The sequence below is a fragment of the Gordionus sp. m RMFG-2023 genome, chromosome 3 (assembly GCF_954871325.1).
Source record: "Gordionus sp. m RMFG-2023 chromosome 3, tfGorSpeb1-WG-v2, whole genome shotgun sequence".
In the NCBI taxonomy this organism is placed as follows: domain Eukaryota; kingdom Metazoa; phylum Nematomorpha; class Gordioida; order Chordodea; family Parachordodidae; genus Gordionus; species Gordionus sp. m RMFG-2023.
The window spans coordinates 48,303,206-48,325,300 of record NC_088777.1 but is presented as its reverse complement, the minus strand read 5'-3'; the positions used below and the strand labels follow the sequence as shown (position 1 = coordinate 48,325,300).

General features: G+C 24.2%; 1 protein-coding gene across 1 annotated transcript; it reads right to left on the bottom strand.

Moving 5' to 3' along the window:
- Nucleotides 1-4,811: 4,811 nt before the first annotated feature.
- On the bottom strand, nucleotides 4,812-5,246 carry LOC135927067 (uncharacterized). The gene has a single exon (XM_065463004.1). It carries the CDS (start codon nucleotides 5,244-5,246, stop codon nucleotides 4,812-4,814), a length of 435 nt encoding a protein of 144 aa, XP_065319076.1.
- Between the last annotated feature and the right edge of the window lie 16,849 nt (nucleotides 5,247-22,095).

Here is a 22,095-nt window from a genome sequence, read left to right as displayed (position 1 = left end):
TAAAATAATTGAAAAAAGTTCAAAAATAGCGATTATGACAATTGTCACTTTTCTATGGTATATCACTTAAATTTTATTTTAACATCTTTACAATATATATTTTTAGCTATTTCCTTTAAAAAATTTGAAAAAGTTCAAAAATAGCGATTATGACAATTGTCACCTATCTATGATACATCCTCACTGAATTTTTAATTTAACATGTTTAGAATATATATTTTTAGATATTTCCTTTAAAAAAAATTTGAAAAAGTTTAAAAATAGCGATTATGACAGTTGTCACCTATCTATGATACATCCTCACTGAAATTTTAATTTAACATGTTTAGAATATAAATTTTTAGCTATTTCCTTTAAAAAAATTTGAAAAAGTTAAAAAATAGCTATTATGACAATTGTCACCTATCTATGATACATCCTCACAGAATTTTTAATTTAACATGTTTAGAATATATATTTTTAGATATTTCCTTTAAAAAAATTTGAAAAAGCTCAAAAATAGCGATTATGACAATTGTCACCTATATATGATACATCCTCACTGAATTTTATATTTTACATGTTTAGAATATATATTTTAAGATGTTTCCTTTAAAAAAATTTGAAAAAGTTCAAAAATAGCGATTATGACAATTGTCACATATCTATGATACATCCTCACTGAATTTTTAATTTAACATGGTTAGAATATATATTTTTTGCTATTTCCTTTAAAAAAATTGAAAAAAGTTCAAAAATAGCGATTATGACAATTGTCATCTATCTATGATACATCCTCACTGAATTTTTAATTTAACATGTTTAGAATATATATTTTTAGCAATTTGCTTTAAAAAAACTCAAAAAAGTTCAAAAATAGCGATTATGACAATTACCACTTATTTATGGTACATCATCACTGAAATTTTGATTTAACATGTCTACAATATATATTTTTATCTATTTCATTTAAATAAGTTCAAAAATAATTATCATGACAAATGGCACTTTTCTATGGTACATCACTTAAAAATTTTAAAATATAACTATGATGAATAGTTAATCAGAGCATTATAATTTAAAGAAGCTTTAAGTAACTTTCCCAGCTATAATATTAATATATACTAAATGTTATTTGACTTTTGGTCGAAAAAAATGATCTAGATAATTGGGTTAGGGGTGAAAAAAAGCAACCCTAACTTTAAGTCGTCTTTAAAAAAAAGATCCATATTTTGGGTCGGATTGAATAAAACGACCCGATGTTTGAGTCTGAGTCAGAAAAACGACCCAAACTTAGAGTTGGAGTCGAAAAATACGACCCAAACTTCAAGTTTGAGTCAAAAAATACGACCCAAACTTCAAGTCGAAAAATATGACCCAAACTTCAAGTTTAAGTCGAAAAATACGACCCAAATTTCAAGTTTGAGTCGAAAAATACGACCCAAATTTTGAGTCGGAGTCGTAAAAAACGACCTATATTTTGGGTCGAGGTCATTTTTTTCGGCTTGGACTTGGGTCGGAGTCGAAAAAAACGACCCATATTTTGGGTCGAAGTCGTTTTTTCGGCTTGAACTCGGGTCGAAGTCGAAAAAAACGACCCAAACATTGAGTCGGAGTCGAATAAAACGACCCTAGCTTTGGGTCGGGGTCGCGACTCGCGGCGTTTTAACAACACTAGCTAATATGAATTTATCGGAAATGCAACTTTACAACAATCCAATAATGAAGATAGTAAAAAATTACTAGATCTTTGTAAAAACGAAAACTTTAAAATTGAAAATACTTTTTTTCACCATCGTGAGATAAACACTTATACTTTTGTAAGAGCTAATCAGAAATCCCAAATAGATTTTTCATATCAAATATTCATGGGTGGTATGATGTTATAGTGTCTACTAATATTAAATTGTCAGATCACAGAATATTAGTAGCCAAAATAACTATAAAAAATTTATGGGGTTATCATAATGGGGTTAGTCCAAATACATCTTTTTACAGGGAAAATCTCTTAAAACCCATCCTCTCCAGAAAACAATTAAAGCTCAGTCGCAAGATGTTTTGCTGCTATTTGATCAAATACTTGTCAGGAAAAGAGATAATTTTCTAAACATGACCTCAAATGGAAGTATTGATAAATGCCGGAACCTTTTCAAAAAAGATATTACAGATTCTTATAATAGGCTACCTAATATAAATATATTCAAAGAGTAAATGGTTAACAAATGAGACGATAGCAAAAATTAGTCAGCTTAGAACTGAATAAAGAATTGTGGAAAGATGTACAAAAATTGTTGAGGAGCGATAGAAGAAGATTTATTGCAAAAAAAGCCATTGAAATTGATAAATATATGAAAGAAAATAGAATCTATGATGCTTATAAAAAATTGAATTATTTTTGCAAACCGTACAGCTTTAAGAAACTTCCCTATTTAGTTTTAGCAAATGGAAAGCAAATTTCTGATGACGAGCAAATAGCGCTATGGCTTGACTATTATATGATGGTCTTCGACTCAAGAAAAGCCGTCTGCCAAGTGAACATAAGAGAACACTCAATCCCCGTCCGGTTTCTCCACTGCTGAAATTGGGAAAGAAATCACCAAACTGCGTAATAATAAAGCCCCTGGGCTAGATAAAATAACGGCTGAACATCTTAAAATAGCACCAATACTATATCCTCCTAATTACCTCTCTTTAACAAAATCTGGGATAGTGGTGAAACTCCCAAAGAATGGAATATCTATTTATTATGTAATTTCCCAAAAATAAAAGATCCAAAAAATTTCGCGCGATTGCCCTCACATCTACTGTGTCTAAAATATTCATGGTTCTGATAAAAAAACAAAATCATGTCATCTCTACCAACCTTGCTTCTGAAATATATTTGTGCCTATAGACCAAAGAAAAATATACTAGAACCAATTTTAGCACTAAAAATAATGCAAAAATGTTAGAAATATAAAATTCTCGCCTACTTCACTTTCGTTGAATTCAGCAGAGCTTTTGATAATGTAAACCATGATGCATTATGGAAGACGCTGATGGAATGCGGGATTGAATCAAATATAATTCACAACACAAATTTTACCGGTTGTATCAAAATTAACAATAAGATACCCCCCCCCCCTTTAGGATTAAGAAAGGTGTGAAACAAGGATGTGTACTTTCACCTCTTCTGTTTAATATCATAATGTATAAAATTATAAATGAAGTCTCGGGAGCCGCGAGTTTAATGGATCTGAGCTTAAATTCAAAATTACATCTAGAAAATAGGATAATATCATATGCAGATGACATCGCTATTGTGTTTTTAAGCATCAAAGAAACGGAAAAACTGTAATACCTACTAGAAAATTTAAGTCTAAAAATGGGTTTAAAAATAAATTTTAACAAAACAGTCATTCTTCCTTCCCCTAGAGCAGCCCAAAATCTAAATATCATAATTGCTGGTAATATTATTAAGGTAGTAGATAAAATTAAATACTTAGGCATATTGTTGGACAACAAGGGCTGCTGTAAAGAAGAATTGAAAATTAGAATACAAAAAGCGAGAGGGGCGTTTTATAAATATACTAGCTAATGACCCGTCAAGAATGACGGGGAATTAGAATTTTCTCCTTTATAACTATTTTTATATCTTTAAAAACTCAATCTATGAAAGGATGATAGATATTAGGGCTCCCAGGTTCTTAAATATAGTCGAGACATCCCGGTGCTTGAGACATTTTCTTTATTGTCAATAAAGGACACAAATATACACCTTGCTCACATTTAAAAGATAAAAGAAAATTTTACCCACTAATTAAGATTTATTACATGGAAACAATGTCTCTTATTGGAACCCCAAATATTACATTATCCACCAGAGCTCCTGTTAGTCAGCATTTCTGTTCACTCCCCACCGCGTGAAGGTAGGAGGTGGATTTTAGGGGAGCAAAGAATGAATAAAAGAAGGAAGAAATAGAAAAAAAGAGACAAAGATATGAATTATAAGAAAATATAATAATTGTGTATACCTTAAGACTTAACGATTATGGGGTTCCAACACATATACATTGTAACCATATAAAAAAATATAATATAGTAAAATTTATTGATAATGATGATGGTATCGTGTCTATGATGTTTTTGGTCGATGTAGTGTCGTTTTTTTGATTCGTAACTTGCCGTAAATAACTGGAAATAAAACGTGTAAATTGGAAGTATAAAATAAAATTTACTGATGATGATGATGGTATCGTGTCTATGATGTTTTTGGTGGATGTAGTGTCATTTTTTTGATTTCATTTCCTTGCTCGTAACTTGCCGTAAATAACTGGAAATAAAACGTGTTAATTGGAAGTATAAAATAAAATTTACTGATGATGATGATGGTATCGTGTCTATGATGTTTTTGGTGGATGTGGTGTCGTTTTTTTGATTTTATTTCCTTGCTCGTAACTTGCCGTAAATAACTGGAAATAAAACGTGTAAATTGGAAGTATAAAATAAAATTTACTGATGATGATGATGGTATCGTGTCTATGATGTTTTTGGTGGATGTAGTGTCGTTTTTTTGATTTCATTTCCTTGCTCGTAACTTGCCGTAAATAACTGGAAATAAAACGTGTAAATTGGAAGTATAAAATAAAATTTACTGATGATGATGATGGTATCGTGTCTATGATGTTTTTGGTGGATGTAGTGTCGTTTTTTTTGATTTCATTTCCTTGCTCGTAACTTGCCGTAAATAACTGGAAATAAAACGTGTAAATTGGAAGTATAAAATAACTGATGATGATGATGGTATCGTGTCTATGATGTTTTTGGTGGATGTAGTGTCGTTTTTTGATGAATTAACTTGAAGCTACAGAATTTAATACGTCCTGATATACGACATTAAGAGTAAATACTCTATTATCATTCAAAAGTGTGCCCTGGTATTTTGTAGGTAATATTTTTATTTTCATATTTTTTTTAAATCTGCAACGTGTTAGAGCGACATAGAGCTGACCATGGGAAAACACAGGTTCAGGAAGAAAGAGGCCGACATTGTCGAATGTTTGACCTTGACTTTTGTTTATAGTGATAACAAAAGCAGGAATTATAGGAAATTGGCGTCTTTTTATTATGAAAGGCAACCGGGAATCGCTCGGGGAAAGATCAATTCGAGGAATAAAAACGCGATGGCCATTATGCGTCCTTGATAATATTTCAGAATCTATGAAATTATCATGCAAATTTTTGATAAGAAGTCGTGTCCCATTGCATAAGCCTCTGCTGGGATTCATGTTACGAAGAAGCATTATTATTGTCCCAACTTTAAGATTTAAAATATGAGGAGGCATTCCTGATGGGATTTGAGAATGAAGAAATTCAATGGAAATTAAGTAAATCCTCAGGATTATCTGTTTGTATAGAATCAGCGCTAAAATATATCTTAGAATTTCCTGGTAGTTTTTGAATAATTTCGTTATTTAAATTTAGGGCTATATTATTTTTAGTGGTTAATATAATTTTTTTTGAAAATAGGTTAATATCAGTTTATTAACCTATTCAAATAAATAAACCAATAAAATTCTAAGAGAGACAACAATATTCAATATTTTATTGGGTTACAAAACTAATACCAATACAAACCAAAATATAAAACTAATACCACTTAAGCCAATCTCAATAACTGATAAATTCATCTAAAAGTAAAGATATATACATGTTTAAAAGCAATGTCAATATTATTTACAATTATACGTCAATACTATTTTTTAATTGTAATAATAATAAAAGTATAAAATAAAATTTACTGATGATGTGGTGTCGTTTTTTTTGATGTTTTCCTTGCTCGTAACTTGCCGTAAATAACTGGAAATAAGATGTGTAAATTGAAAGTATAAAATAAAATTTACTAATGATGATGATGGTTGATGGTTTTGCTCGATGTGGTGTGTGTTAAAAAATATAATTATTTACTGATGATGATTGAAGGTTTTGCTCGATGTGGTGTCTATTAAAAAAAATATCAATTATTGTAATTATTATATGTTTTGTAATTGTTTTTTGTATTGAAATTCTTTTTTTGAAAATGGCGGTTCGATTTGGTTTATGAATGCGTGTTTGATATGTTTAAGCTATGATGATTTTTATTGAATATATATATTATAGATTTGAATTCCTTAGCTCTTGTAGGATTATCTGCAAACATTTTTTTCATACTAATGTTCCTTCCTGCCTATTGCCTCAAAATACTTCTGAAATGCTTTCCATGATTTATAGGAGATTAAATCCATTTTGCTAATATGATCTAAATTGGCTTAAAATTGCTATGATAGATAGATAAATTATAGATATATAGAAAGAACAATATATTTGACATCAATTAAGACAAAATATTTACATTTCAACTTAGAAATATAATGCTATTTTAAATAAAATATAATATTATAGATGACGCTAAATATCATGGAGATTTAAACTACAATTTAACATAACTTAAATACTTCCGAATTTGTTAATATTAATTAAATATTATTAAGAAGCACTCCCTATTTAAGTAGGACAAACGTCCAATAATTAATAAAGAAGTTGAATCACTATATAATCGGGTCACAGTTGTGACAAGCCTTTTATTATATAGATGAAAATTTGGAAAACGAAAGAGATTTCTGTACACACCAGATTAAGAATTTTCAATTCTACTATATATATTATTATTTGGCAGAGATTTATGGGAAATTAATAAAACAGAAAATAGAAAATAGAAGATTACAATCATTCATCTGCCTCCGAACTATAAATGGTATCTTTTACCCAAAAGTAATATCTAATAATAATTTATGGAGAATATTAAAACACACGCCAATTCATATTACATTAAAGAAACGTCGCATTCAATTCCTAGCTCACAACATAAGGAGCTCGGATCATAATCTAGTTCATGACGCTATTACATCTACACTTATAATAGGAAAGAATACACAAAATATAAATCTTTATGGTATTATAAAACCATAAATATGGAACTAAACTTAAACATGAAACAATTTATCAAGTTAAACAACTGCAAAAATTCCATAAAGAAGCTCTTCAGAATTAAAGACAAATATTTTAATCTGGGCTTGTTTTTATAATGAACTAGTATTTTCCAAACCTTTTCAGGATTCAGGATAAACCAAAATGGAATTGGTATACTCTTTAAAAATTTTTTTGTATGAATTTACAGCTTTAATTATAAAAAATTAAATTTAAAATCAGCCACAACCCACATTTAAAGTAATTAACTTATACTGCAGTTCTTGGGCATAGGCTCTTTTTTTGCCCCGCTCTTTTTCTTAAAGCCTATGGACGTCTGTAATATTTTTCGAAATGTTGCGCGTACAAGTACGTGAGCCTTGCCCACAAACGTGTGGAGGGCTCCTTTCACCCTAATTAACTTATGTTCCAATTAGATGGAAATGAGGAATACCTAGCGTAACTCTGTTATTTATTCAACATAAGAGGGCATATGCGCTATATATCATGGATCACGGAATTATTTTAGATGTTCAAAAACGTATTTTGATTTAATTTGTAAAGATATATTATTTTATGTATATATTCAAAAGAGTTTTGTTACAAAGATTTTTTTTGGAATTTTTAAATTTTTCAAACCCATACCCGCCCTGGTCCATTATTCATTTTTTTAAAAAAAGAAATATTCTCTAACGAGCTCTACTCCATTCATAATTTATCGTAGGAATATATATAAACCCTTTTTTTTTCACCGACATTAAATTTTTCCAAATATAATATAAAATTTTTGAAAACTTTGAACTTTAGTTCTTTCCTTAAAGTTTTAACGACTGAGACAACCTCAGATAACGAAACTTCTAATGTTCTTAATAATATAATTTATTATTATTAGTGCTGTAAAGCAACGTCGTTACTAACGCCGTTACATTTTTTGAAGAAAAGGAAAGCCATTCGTTACCTTTTTCTAGAAGTAACGAGTAACAGTAAGGCATTTCTTTTTTTTGAGTAAAGTTTTTTTCTTAAAAAAATATAAACATATTTTATTGTATTATAAAATTACTTTTATTAATTTTTAAATTATATAAATAATTTAAGCTGAGTATTTGATTCACATCAACCACCAAATTCCTTCTCTTTATTTTAAATTTTATCTAATCAATCAATGTATGTAAATTTATTTATTATAATTTAAAATATATTGTCAATTGTATATTTACTTCAGCTGAAGATGATTAAAACCTACCTTGACTCCAACATTTAACATTTTTTACACCAAAAGAAAACTAAGGGTACAAATTTACACTTTGTAAGTATAAATTGGATCCAACTCAAATATTTTAACCTCAATTATAGAAAAAACATGGAAATTCTCCAAATTGTGCAGTCATTTTAAGGAAAAAATGCGATATCTGTAAACTGGTCCTAACAAGATGGAACTCTTTTTACGGAGAATGGGAACACATTTGGGGAATGTTGTGATAAATTCAAATTACAGAGATTATCAGATAACGAGAAGTCATTCATAGATGAATATTCTTTGTCTATGTAAATGATTTTATTTATATGCTCATAAGGCTCTTTCGATTTTAAAGAGAGAAAATAAAATAAATTTGGGAAATCCCACTCCTACTATAACTATTATAATATTAAGAAAATAAGCCACTTATTAATGCAATTCTGCAAGATAAAGATAAGAGATATACAATTGAAGTATTGTTCACAATCTATATTTTGATAATATATTATTTCAATCGAATTTATATTATCAACAATAATTGACCCTATATTTAATTTAGATTGGCTCTCGTAAAACATCAGCGAAGGAATAAAGATTCAACTTATTTCCGGTTTGATAAAAGATCCTAACAAGGAAAAGTAGACTTATTTCTTATACACGTACAGATTATTTTCTAATAAAGATTTTTTTAAAAATTGGATGAGGATTTGAATGAAGATTCTTTTGACGATGAACTAAGCTTTTTTTTCAAAGAAAAGATTATTCTTTAATTTTAATAAATTTCCCCAATTAAAATTTATATCTATTATACCTCCCATCCTCTGCGCATACAGTAAAAGCTGTGAGTACAAAGCACTCTTGTTTATCTGTTCAAAATTTTAAAAATGAATTGTTAAAAATAAATAAAAAATTATTACAAAAATATCTTATCTTATAATATATTGTTTTTGTATTAATTTATTTATAAATTATATAATATATAAATTATTATAAAAAGAGATCTTATTATATTATACAATTAAAATATACATATACATATTACAATCCATATATATGGAAAAATTTTTATAATGTAAACCATATTTTAATATACATTTTCCATTTTTAATTAAAATATTCAACATTATTATATTAATTTATAGAATATTAAGTTTTTAAATTTTTATGGACAATTTTATAGCCAAACTAGTGTTGAAAGACTTTTTTTTGCATACTAGAAATTATATTTAATGGTAGGATATATTTATAGGGTGGTCATCTAATAAATTTTTAGATGAAATAGAGCATAATGAATTGTAAAAATTATTACTATTTAATACAATGATATTGTAAAACATCTACCAAATCTATATATCACACAAAATCCTATATAATTATTTTCTAAATAGAACAATTTCTGGATCAGTTTCTGCTATCCTTTCAAAAGTTATTTAAAAGTGTTAAAGATTTTATCAGTAAACTCGTATTCATGCCAAACAATATACTATAATAATGCATTCATTGTAAATGTGAGTTTATTAATTGAATTCATGTTCTAAAATTAACTCTTTTACGTGGGCAATATTTTGATAGTTGTTAAGTAGAGCATTAATAATTTTAATTTTTTAAATTTATAAAAAGACTACTATTATAATAAAAAAAGGTATATTTATTAATTTTCGAAGGGGGGGGGGGGGTTTGCATCTAGTGAATATCCCGTCAAGTAGACGCTGCGCATACCAGTAGTATCAAAAGTATCATAAATGATATTTTAAATATATATCTCTGAATTAGCATAATAGTCTCTATATCACTGAAGCATAAATAATGTATCACTGGGTCATAAATAATTTATCACTAAATCATAAATAATACAATGACTGTTTAAATAAAACATATCTTCTTTATATATCTCCGAAAATTTTAATATGTTTTAACTAAATCAATAAAATAATAATAAGTAAATAATCAATCATTTTAAGTTACGCAAAATGAAAAATAAAATAAAAGTTCTTTATTCAAGACTGAATTTAATTTAAGTGATAAAATAATTAAAAAAATGTAAATTTTGACACGATAAAATATAAATAAAACTAAAATGTTTTCAATCATATCTTCTTTTTATAATTCTTTATATATAATACAAGTGGAATTGTATTAGGCGGCGAGGCCTCGTGCTTCGGGTTAGTCTTTATATGCATGATAGATTTGTTGAAGTTTGATTCATCAAGGTCTTTATTTATTTTTGAAGTTGCCTTTAGAAGATCATCGTCTACATAAATATTTTTAAAATGTTCCTGAAGGCGTGGAGCCATATAAATCATAGGATGGGGCACTCATCGCTATCCACCATTATGGCCTTCAGCTTTTGGGCGTTTTCTTCATATATCACGCTGACTTTAGTTGAACCTATTATCTTGATGGCGCTGCCATCATACACTGTGATACGTCGGTCTTACGTGTCCAGGTTATCCCTACAGTTTTAACTATATGTCTCGGTAGTATTTTATATCGCGTGCCAGTCTACACTTGGATCAGCGTGGGTATTTTGTCGATGTCTACCATGATATTGTTTGCACTAAATCTGATGTCACCGACCTCCAGATTTTGAAGACTGCACTTTTTATGCTCAGTGTTTGTAATATTCTTGTCATCAATTTCTTTGATGTTCATTGTATTAGTGCTGTTCAATTAAGGAACTACCTTTATTATTATAAGATCTGAAATTGAGCCTAGGGAAAAATCTCGAAAAGCGCTGTTTTGAGTGTTAAGTCTGTGATAATCTTAACGTGGATAGTGTTTATTAAGACCATTGCTGTTTTATCACGTGGATAACAGTTTTGACAATGGTCACAATAACAATTTTGCCAGTTGTCGGCGATTATTATCACGGTTGTAACATCAATCGTAACTGTCGTCGTAACGATTTTTATAGCGATTATCAAAACAGTTGTCTTGACGATTGTCATAGCGACTATTAAAAAGGTTATGGTGAAGAGTGTCGTAACGATTATCGAAACGGTTGCAGTGGCGGTTATCGTACAAGAGCTGGGTTGCTTGGTAAAGGCGTCATATCTTACAAGAGATTTATCATATGCATTTGAGTCCTGTTTTGGTTTCTAGCCTCATAATTTCTTAGTTTGACCAGGTGTTTTATCCTCTTGAATTCTAGATATCCATTTAAATGTGTACCTTCGACCTTCGCCATTAGCTTGATGTTACTTGAATCCCTGATATCTTCCTCTTAACCTAGGTTGTAGATATCATATAATAGTATTATAATGTATAAAAAATAAAAGAAATAATAAAAAAATCAATCGATAAAGTTAAAGGATACTTTAAGATTAAAGTTAATTTTAAAATAATAAATAAATCACGTTAATATCCTGAGAATATAAAATATCGAATCGACTACATTAACAAATATATTACATAAATTTTTTAATTGTATGAATTGCATAAAATGCTGATCTATACTCCTGAAATCTCAATAATTATTAATATTCTTCAGTTTCAAATAATTACAAATATTTCTAAATTATATCTCTTAAGAATAATTAATATTCCTAAATTTAAACTCTTAAGAATGATTAATAATATTATTAAGTTTTTTAATATTTATTTATTTATTAAATATATTACATAAATTTTTCAAATTATATAAATTGTAGAAAAAGTGTGAATTTTCTAATTACATAAATTGTAGAATTAAATATTTTGTTTATACATAATCTTGAAATAACAATAATATTAATTTTCTTCTAGAAATCAACCTGGCCAGGCTAGAAAACATGAAAACTGATCTAGGTCTTGTCAAAAATACGTTAACAATTACAGTCTGAAATAATAAAATATCCCATTAAAAATACAAAAACTTAATAACTTCCAATGGAACGGATAGCAATAATCCCTCATAAAAGTATTTTACTTGCAAGGATTATTAAAAAAATATATTAAATCCGCAGGTTAGCGAATTATTATTTTAAAATTATGTTTTGTTTTATATTTTTCTAAAAATTTCATAATTATTACTTAAAAATTAACTTCAATCTCTATTGTCTATGAAAATAATTGATTGAAAAAAATCATGGTTTAAATTGTTAGATTTTTTAATTTAATTTAAATACAAAAGCCTAAACTGAAACAAAATGATATTTTGTAAAATATTTTGGTCTACTTTGCTATTGATTTTTTTCTAATAATTTATTACCAAATTTAGCAGACTTGGAGAAATATATGATAATAATCATCACCTATCATTTTAAAAGAAAAAAATAATACTACTGGAATATATATTCTTGAAATATAATAATGTGAAACAATTTATAGAATTTTTTTTAATGCATTATTTTATTTCTTTACATAGATATTACAATATTCCCGATATAATAATGTCATTCTCAATATTTATAATAAATATCATAGTAAAATTATAAAAATTTTATCCAAAATTTATTGTTAGTATAAAAAAAATGATTAAATATTTTAGAATGTCAGTTGTTTAATTTAATTTTGATGTATAGAAAATTAATATAATAGTTTTGCAATACCTATATGATTATTATGCAATTCATTTACAAATTTATTTGACTGGCTGATGTACTATATTTTCCTTAATTTGTCTCAATCCTGCATTCACAGCTGGCTCGTATTCGCGGCGGAGAATTGAAAATCACAACGTAATAAAGAATTTATTTAAATACTTTTAAATATAAAATAATAATAATAAAAATCGCAATTAAATGTTCACATGGTTATTCAATATATGACATTACAAAATAATATTGTATGAATAAACTTATTTTATACTTTAACTTTTGTATATAAATATTACTTTAATAGTTTCGATTTTAAAAGGATATATATAAATAATATAATAATAATTTTATACATTAAATAAAGTTAAAAAACAATAAACGCCAGCTTGTGGATTGAATATTATTAAATCATATAAATTAATTTTATTATTCTTTAAATATAATCACATAAAAAGATTTAAACCATGTATTAATAGATTAAATGAAGTATAATTTTTATATTAATTGTTTATATCCTGGAATCTTAGACACTGGAATCATATAAGTTTCCTCTTTGGTCAAGATTAATAATTACATTTTAAAAATCTTATATAAAATGAGAATTAGTGTTGTGGGAGAATAGTGTGTTTCACATTCTAAAATTGTCATGAAATCAGATTTTAAATATTTAATTTTTCATAAATAATGCATGACTGTCTTTGTATATCTAATTTCAACAATTTAAATATGTTAAATCAATAAGTAAATAACCACATTTTAAGTTACCCAATAGAAAAATAAGATAAAATGTAATTTAAAAGAATGATATAAATTGAATTTAAGTTAAGCAAAAACTTAATATAAATAGTGTCGATTATATTTTTGTTATTGCCGTAAGACAGTTAAAATAAAACTTAAAATAAATATATATAACAAAAACAATGTGTTTAATTATAAATATTGGGGTCAAATTGTGAATGTATAGAACGGGAGAAAATATGTCACTAATTGCCCATTTCCCAGAATGCAACGTGTATTTACATTTTGCAAGATAGATAGAACATATAAAAATATTTTTATAAAAATGTTTTAAAAATTGAATTTATTTGGTTTGAAGGTTATAAAAATTTTAGGTTAAAATATTTATATTATAATTTTGACTCTAGTTTATAGATTAATTTTTATCATTTAAAATATTCTTTGACATTTTAATTCATTTCTTACATAATTATTTTCTTATTGTTTTCTTACTTATTTACTACTAATTTTAAATAAAAATGTAATATGTAAAATTTAACCGGTTTCTAAAAGGCCTACCTCAAAATTATAATAAAGAAATTTTTATATACTTTTATAAATATTTGACAGTTTTAAGTAGGGGAGACTGTGGTTAGATAAACCCCGTGGCTTGGCAAATCATTTAATCTCGTTTAAAATTAAAAAGACGAATAAATTTTATCGTAATATAGCTTTTATTAGAATGCCTCTAAAGACAAAAAAATTTTGAATTTCACTAAAAAAATTTATTGGGAATATAGATTTTTTTAAATATTTTCGGAAATTACTGGTAAGAATATAATGAAAACATTAAATCACAATAAACCCCTGCACTTTTCCCAATATATAAAATTTAAATTAAAAGTTAAATATTTATTGAATATGCAATTTTATCGACTTGATCAGTCAGTCAAACAAATTTGTAATATGCTATTTAATGAATAAAAATCATACAGGCATTGCAAGACTATTATATAAATATCCAATACATCAAAAAATTAATCCTGGCATTCTATATCTATAAATTGATGAACATTTTTTATTTACTCCCTTTAAAATAGAATATCATGATACTTATGCTGGAATATATATCATTGTATCAAAAATTTAATAATGTGAAACAATCTTGATAACAAATTTTTTTATTGCATTATTTTATTATTAGTAAAAAAAATTAATTTGCATTCTAGTATGAAAATACCTCATGATATTCTATTTTTAAGGGAGTAAATAAAAATAAGTTCATCAATTTTTGATATAAAATGTCATTTGTTTAATTTAATTTTGATGTATAGGATATTAATTAATATAATAGTTTTGCAGTACCTGCATGATTTTTATGCAATTCATTATTTAACATATTACAAATTTGTTTAACTGACTGATATCCTAAATTTTCCATAATTTGTCTCAACCCTGCAAGCGCTTATTCGTTATGTTTAATATTATCTAATTTATTTCATATTCTTTTTATGAAAATAAAAAACTTTTATGAGATTTATAAATAATTAATCAATATAAATTTTAGGAAAAAAAATATATATCAATTTCTATTGAAAAATAAAACATAATTTTTATTTTTATTTGATTCTTTGGATATTTTTTTTAAAAAAATTCATCTTAGTTCTTTTTAAATATATATTTTCCGATTAATTTAAATATGATTTTAAACTCTACAGAAAACGTATCATACGTCTACCCTTTTTTATCATTAAATCAACACACATTCTTGGACAAATATTATAATAACACCGGTATACATTGCAAGACTTTGAAGACTTTCGAAAAGCTTGGATTCTACATAAGGATTTTTAATTTGTTTGTATGGATAATGGGCGTAATAGGTAATTCTATGGGACTTTATACAGCCTGGAAGGATAATTCGAAATATGTAAGAGTAATTTTGATGAAAACCTTTTACGCTGTAAATCTGGTCTCCTTGAAATTTATGTTATGGTATCCTATACTAGAGCGCTTTGCAAAATATTGGCAATGGAAATTTTGGTATGGTAAGGTTTCGAAACATTACCTAGCTCATATAGGGTTTCCACTCTCCAGGATCTTTTTAAACTTCTCCTTCAATATATACGTCCTATTCGCCTTTTTACAAATAATAGCTGTATTATACCCTATCTATTACAGGCAACATTTCACGATGCGGAGGATCAAATTTATGATCTTAGGATGCTTCGTTTATATACTAATATGGTATTTACCCACTGCTTGGTGATTCCAAGTGGTCAATATTAATATTTGTGACATGGATTTCGCCACCTTCATGTTGTATTCGCCAAATTTTTTACCTCACAAAATATTGTGGGATAAAAACGTTTGGATTACGTATGGAATCTTAAGAGAATTTTCGACAAAATTCTTGCCAGTGAGTATAATCTTTATTTTTAACATCTGGTCCTTGAAGCATAGGAAGAAGTTGCTGAAATATAAATCCAACCTTAAAATGTTAAACCAAAAACGAGAGAGAGTTGAGATGAATTCCACCTTAACAGTTCAACCCACCGTTATCAATGTACAAGTAAGAGTGAATCATTCTATAAAGACTCTCACATACGATAGGACTATAATTCCCCCAGATTTGATAGGTGCTCAGGAACTCAAAATAAAATTCAGATGGACAGAATACAATATAAATAAAAGAATGGTGCTCATAAATATGTTGGAATATTTTATTTTACTATTTCCGTTGCCTATATACTTAATATTCATCCACTCAATGAAACCTCTTATTTTATCTGACCATAATCGATTGATTTTCAGTATTTGTACCTCAATGGAATATATGTACGTTATAATTTCGTTCTATCTTAATCTCCTCTTTAATCCTGGTTACAGAGAGGAAGTTGTATCACTTTTAAGAAAGTCTGTCAAACATTTCAAAAATAGAGTTTATAAAAACAAAATTTTACCTATGAGACAATATTCAAATCATTAAAAATGTAGGCGGAAGATAAATTTTATGTATACTTGAAAAAATTATATCAACTTGGAAAAAGCAAAGCTTTTACAATGGCACACTTATAGTCGATAACTGGAAAAGGGAACGTTTTGGGAAGGGTGATTTAGTCAAAATTATTGAAAAAGAATCGAATAGGAACAAAGACGGAATATTTTTAAATAATAAGTATGAAACAATTTTAATTTATTCAATATGTTATCGTCAATGTGTTATTTTTTTTAACGTTAAATCATTTTTTTGATCTGGCTTGAATTTTTTTTAATTCATTATAATTAATTTTGTCTATTATCTAAATTAATATTTAAAAAAAATATTAGATCAATATAACGATTATGAATAGTAAATATTTTCTTAATGTCGCCGTAATAAAACGTCATCTCCATGAAGTGTTAATCTGATAAATTATCTCTTAGTCATAAAATATCGTTCCAAATGATGTCATGCGAGGGAAGGGGAACGAATAAAATATAAATGGGGACAATAGAATTAAGAAAATAAAAAAAATTAAGAAATATTATTAGATCCATTAACGTTATACATTAATTATTTATAATGCATCATACTAAAACGCATTATATATAATTAAATCACTAATATTCTAAAAAAAAATTAAAATAATTTTTATTTTGGATTCGATTCTAAATAAATTTTAGAAAAAAAATAATATAAATTTTAAAAAATATATATTAATTTTAAAAAAAATAAATTTTAGAAAATAAAATATAAATTTTAGAAAAAAATATATAAATTTTAAGAAAAAAGTATATAAAGAAAAAAATATCAAAATTTAGAAAAAAATAATTTTAAAAAAAAAATATATAAATTTCGAAAAAATATATAAATTTTCGAAAAAAATATATTTTAGAAAAAAATATATAAATTTAAGAAAAAAATATATAAATTTTAGAAAAAAATATATAAATTTTAGAAAAAAATGTATAAATTTTAGAAAAAAATATATAAATTTTAGAAAAAAATATATAAATTTTAGAAAAAAATATATAAATTTTAGAAAAAAATATATAAATTTTAGAAAAAAATATCAAAATTTAGAAAAAAATAATTTTTAAAAAAAAATATAAAAATTTAGAAAAAATATATAAATTTTAGAAAGAAATAAATAAATTTTAGAAAAAAATATATAAATTTTAGAAAAAAATATATAAATTTTAGAAAAAAATATATAAATTTTAGAAAAAAATATATAAGTTTTAGAGAAAAATATATAAATTTTAGACAAAAATATATAAATTTTAGAAAAAAATATATAAATTTTAGAAAAAAATATATAAATTTTAGAAAAAAATATATAAATTTTCAAAAAAAATATATAAATTTTAGAAAAAAATATATAAGAATATATAAATTTTAGAAAAAAATATATAAGTTTTAGAGAAAAATATATAAATTTTAGAAAAAAATATATAAATTTTTGAAAAAAATATATAAATTAGAGAAAAATATATAAATTTTAGAAAAAAATATATAAGTTTTAGAGAAAAATATATAAATTTTAGAAAAAAATATATAAATTTCGAAAAAATATATAAATTTTCGAAAAAAATATATTTTAGAAAAAAATATATAAATTTTAAAAAAAATATATAAATTTTAGAAAAAAATATATAAATTTTAGAAAAAAATATATAAATTTTAGAAAAAAATATATAAATTTTAGAAAAAAATATATAAATTTTAGAAAAAAATATATAAATTTTAGAAAAAAATATATAAATTTTAGAAAAAAATATCAAAATTTAGAAAAAAATAATTTTTAAAAAAAAATATAAAAATTTAGAAAAAATATATAAATTTTAGAAAGAAATAAATAAATTTTAGAAAAAAATATATAAATTTTAGAAAAAAATATATAAATTTTAGACAAAAATATATAAATTTTAGAAAAAAATATATAAATTTTAGAAAAAAATATATAAATTTTCAAAAAAAATATATAAATTTTAGAAAAAAATATATAAGAATATATAAATTTTAGAAAAAAATATATAAGTTTTAGAGAAAAATATATAAATTTTAGAAAAAAATATATAAATTTTTGAAAAAAATATATAAATTTTTAAAAAAATATATATAAGTTTTAGAGAAAGAAAAAAATATATAAATTTTAGAAAAAAATATATAAATTTTAGAAAAAAATATATAAATTTTAGAAAAAAATATATAAATTTTAGAAAAAAATATATAAATTTTAGAAAAAAATATATAAGTTTTAGAGAAAAATATATAAATTTTAGACAAAAATATATAAATTTTAGAAAAAAATATATAAATTTTAGAAAAAAATATATAAATTTTAGAAAAAAATATATAAGTTTTAGAGAAAAATATATAAATTTTAGAAAAATAAGTTTTAGAGAAAAATATATAAATTTTAGAAAAATAAGTTTTAGAGAAAAATATATAAATTTTAGAAAAAAATATATAAGTTTTAGAGAAAAATATATAAATTTTAGAAAAAAAATATATAAATTTCGAAAAAATATATAAATTTTCGAAAAAAATATATAAATTTTAGAAAAAAATATATAAATTTTAGAAAAAAATATATAAATTTTAGAAAAAAATATATAAATTTTAGAAAAAAATGTATAAATTTTAGAAAAAAATGTATAAATTTTAGAAAAAAATATATAAATTTTAGAAAAAAATATATAAATTTTAGAAAAAAATATATAAATTTTAGAAAAAAATATATAAATTTTAGAAAAAAATATATAAATTTTAGAAAAAAATATCAAAATTTAGAAAAAAATAATTTTTAAAAAAAAATATAAAAATTTAGAAAAAATATATAAATTTTAGAAAGAAATAAATAAATTTTAGAAAAAAATATATAAATTTTAGAAAAAAATATATAAATTTTAGAAAAAAATATATAAGTTTTAGAGAAAAATATATAAATTTTAGAAAAAAATATATAAATTTTAAAAAATATATATATAAATTTTATAAGTAAAAATTTTAAGAAAAAAATATAAAATTTTAAGAAAAAAATATATAAATTTTAAGAAAAAAACATATAAATTTTAAGAAAAAAATATATATAAATTTTAAGAAAAAAATATATAAATTTTAAGAAAAAAACATATAAATTTTAAGAAAAAAATATATAAATTTTAAGAAAATAATATATAAATTTTAAGAAAAAAATATATAAATTTTAAGGAAAAAATATACAAATTTTAAGAAAAAAATATATAAATTTTAGAAAAAAATAATATATAAATTTTTACTTTATGTATCTATTTTAATGATAATATCCAATGATTAATTATATACCTTATAAAAGTTATTTTTTTAATATATTCAGATTGTTTAGTTTTATATGGGATTTATTAGTTGGAGCCATGGGATCAATGCAGGTAAAATCCCACATTAGGCTTTCCAAAAAGGTACGACGGTTTTGCCGTCAGGGCGTTTTTTATCTAAAAAGGATGTAGGTTCTAAAATACAGGGAAAATTGGCTTTATTTAATAAAGAATCTATTATTGCATTTATTTTATCATGTCGGCTGATTTTTGATTTAAATTTACAGTGGAGAGCGTGTCTCCCATACGCGTCTGCCTATTGATTGCATTTAATGCAAATATAATGGTTTAGGAAAGGTACGCCCAAGCTTAAATTGATTGCATAACGAAAAGCGTCGTTATCTATTAGCTGGTTATTTAAAATACTGGGAAATGAATCTACCATTCATGGCCAGAGTTGTTGAAATTAAGAGATCTTAGGAGGGATTTACGTTGGTGATCATCGCTCAAGTTGAGGTAAGCTAAGGAATGAGATACCAATCCTTGATCCCAATCTTTTTGTTTCGTTGAATCTGGTGGGGCTGTGTTTGGTAAGACATTAATATTCCAACAACGTAAGGCTTCATCTAATTTATTGATGGTAAAAATTTGTGAGGTAATATTTTTTACTGATAAGGTTGATGAGATGAAGGAAACAAGGGCTATACTTAATGACTATCTTAGGCCTAGTCCTCCGGATTTACAAGGAAGAGTTGCTTAAAGCCATGAGTTAGAATCGAGTTTGATGTTTAATAACTCTGTCATCATTTGTAGTTGTTCATATTCTTTTAAAAGAATTTCAAAAGAGAAGGCACCAGAAGTTTTTAAACAAAACTGGATTTGTGGTATTAAAAGGGCGTTTTTGAGAATGTAATATGCTAGATGGATGGGTAATTTTTTTAAGATCGATAGTTTGGGAAATAGTGATTGAAGTTGATTATTTAAAAAATTAAAAACTCCCTCTGCACCTCCCAATGGGGCTCCTAATATACTGAAATCTTGTAAGGGTGTTCCTCTAAAGTTATCTAATATGGTGTCTGTTGGGGGCGGAGAAGGATAAATTTCGCATTTATTTGTATTTAAGGATAAATTAAGTTCATCAAAGTCTTTGTTGATTATATCTAGACAATTCTGGATAGAAGAAATGGTCCCCGATATAGTACAATCGTCAAGGTACCAAACATGTAAAAGAAAGAAAGAAAGAAAGAAAGAAAGAAAGAAAGAAAGAAAGAAAGAAAGAAAGAAAGAAAGAAAGAAAGAAAGAAAGAAAGAATCTTTTTATAAAAATATACATTTGTATCAATCTTTTTTTAACTTAAACTGATATATGACATATTTTATTATATTCTCTATATTATAAAGTTAATTTTTAAATAATAATATTTTACCATATTTGTATATGAATTTCGAATTTAAAAAAAAAAATTGAATTTAAAAATATATATAAATTTTAAGAAAAATATATATAAATTTTAAGAAAAAAATATATAAATTTTTGAAAAAAATAATATATAAATTTTTGAAAAAAATAATATATAAATTTTTACTTTATATATCTATTTTAATGATAATCAATATAAATTTTAAGAAAAATAATATATAAATTTTAGGAAAAAATAAAATATAAATTTTAGGGGAAAAATAAAATAAAATTTTAGGAAAAAATAAAATATAAATTTTAGGGGAAAAAAATATGTTAATTTTTATTAAAAAATAAATATATTTTATTTTAATTTGTTAAGATTGGCAGGGAATTAAACAAGATCAAAAAAGTTATTAAAATTTTTATTTATTAAATTTATTAAAAAATATTTAACTGAAATTACAATATATTTCTGTTCTTTATATAGTATATAAAATCAATTTATATAAAAAAAAATCTATTAAATAATTTATATCTAACTGAGGTTAATATTAATTTAATATAAAGAATATAAAAAAAATCAATCTTTAAGGTTAATTTTGAGTTAATAGATAGCGAAAAATAAATATTAAAAAAATCAATTAGGACATCACAACATGATTCTTATTAGAAATTTTTTTAAAAAAATCATATTAGTTCTTTTTGAATTTATATTTACCGATTAACTTATATGATTTTGTACTCTACTTAAAATGTATCATACGTCTACCATTTTTTATCATTAAATAAACACACATTCTTGGACAAATATTATAATAATACCGGTATACATTGTAAGTCTTTGAAGACTTTCGAAAAGCTTGGATTATACATAAGGATTTTTAATTTGTTTGTATGGATAATGAGCATAATAGGTAATGCGATGGGACTTTATGCAGCCTGGAAGGATGAGTCGAAATATGTAATAATAATTTTGA

Coding starts and splice junctions, on each gene's coding strand:
- LOC135927067 (XM_065463004.1), bottom strand. CDS start 5,246: ATGAATCCCAGCAGAGGCTTATGCAATGGGACACGACTTCTTATCAAA.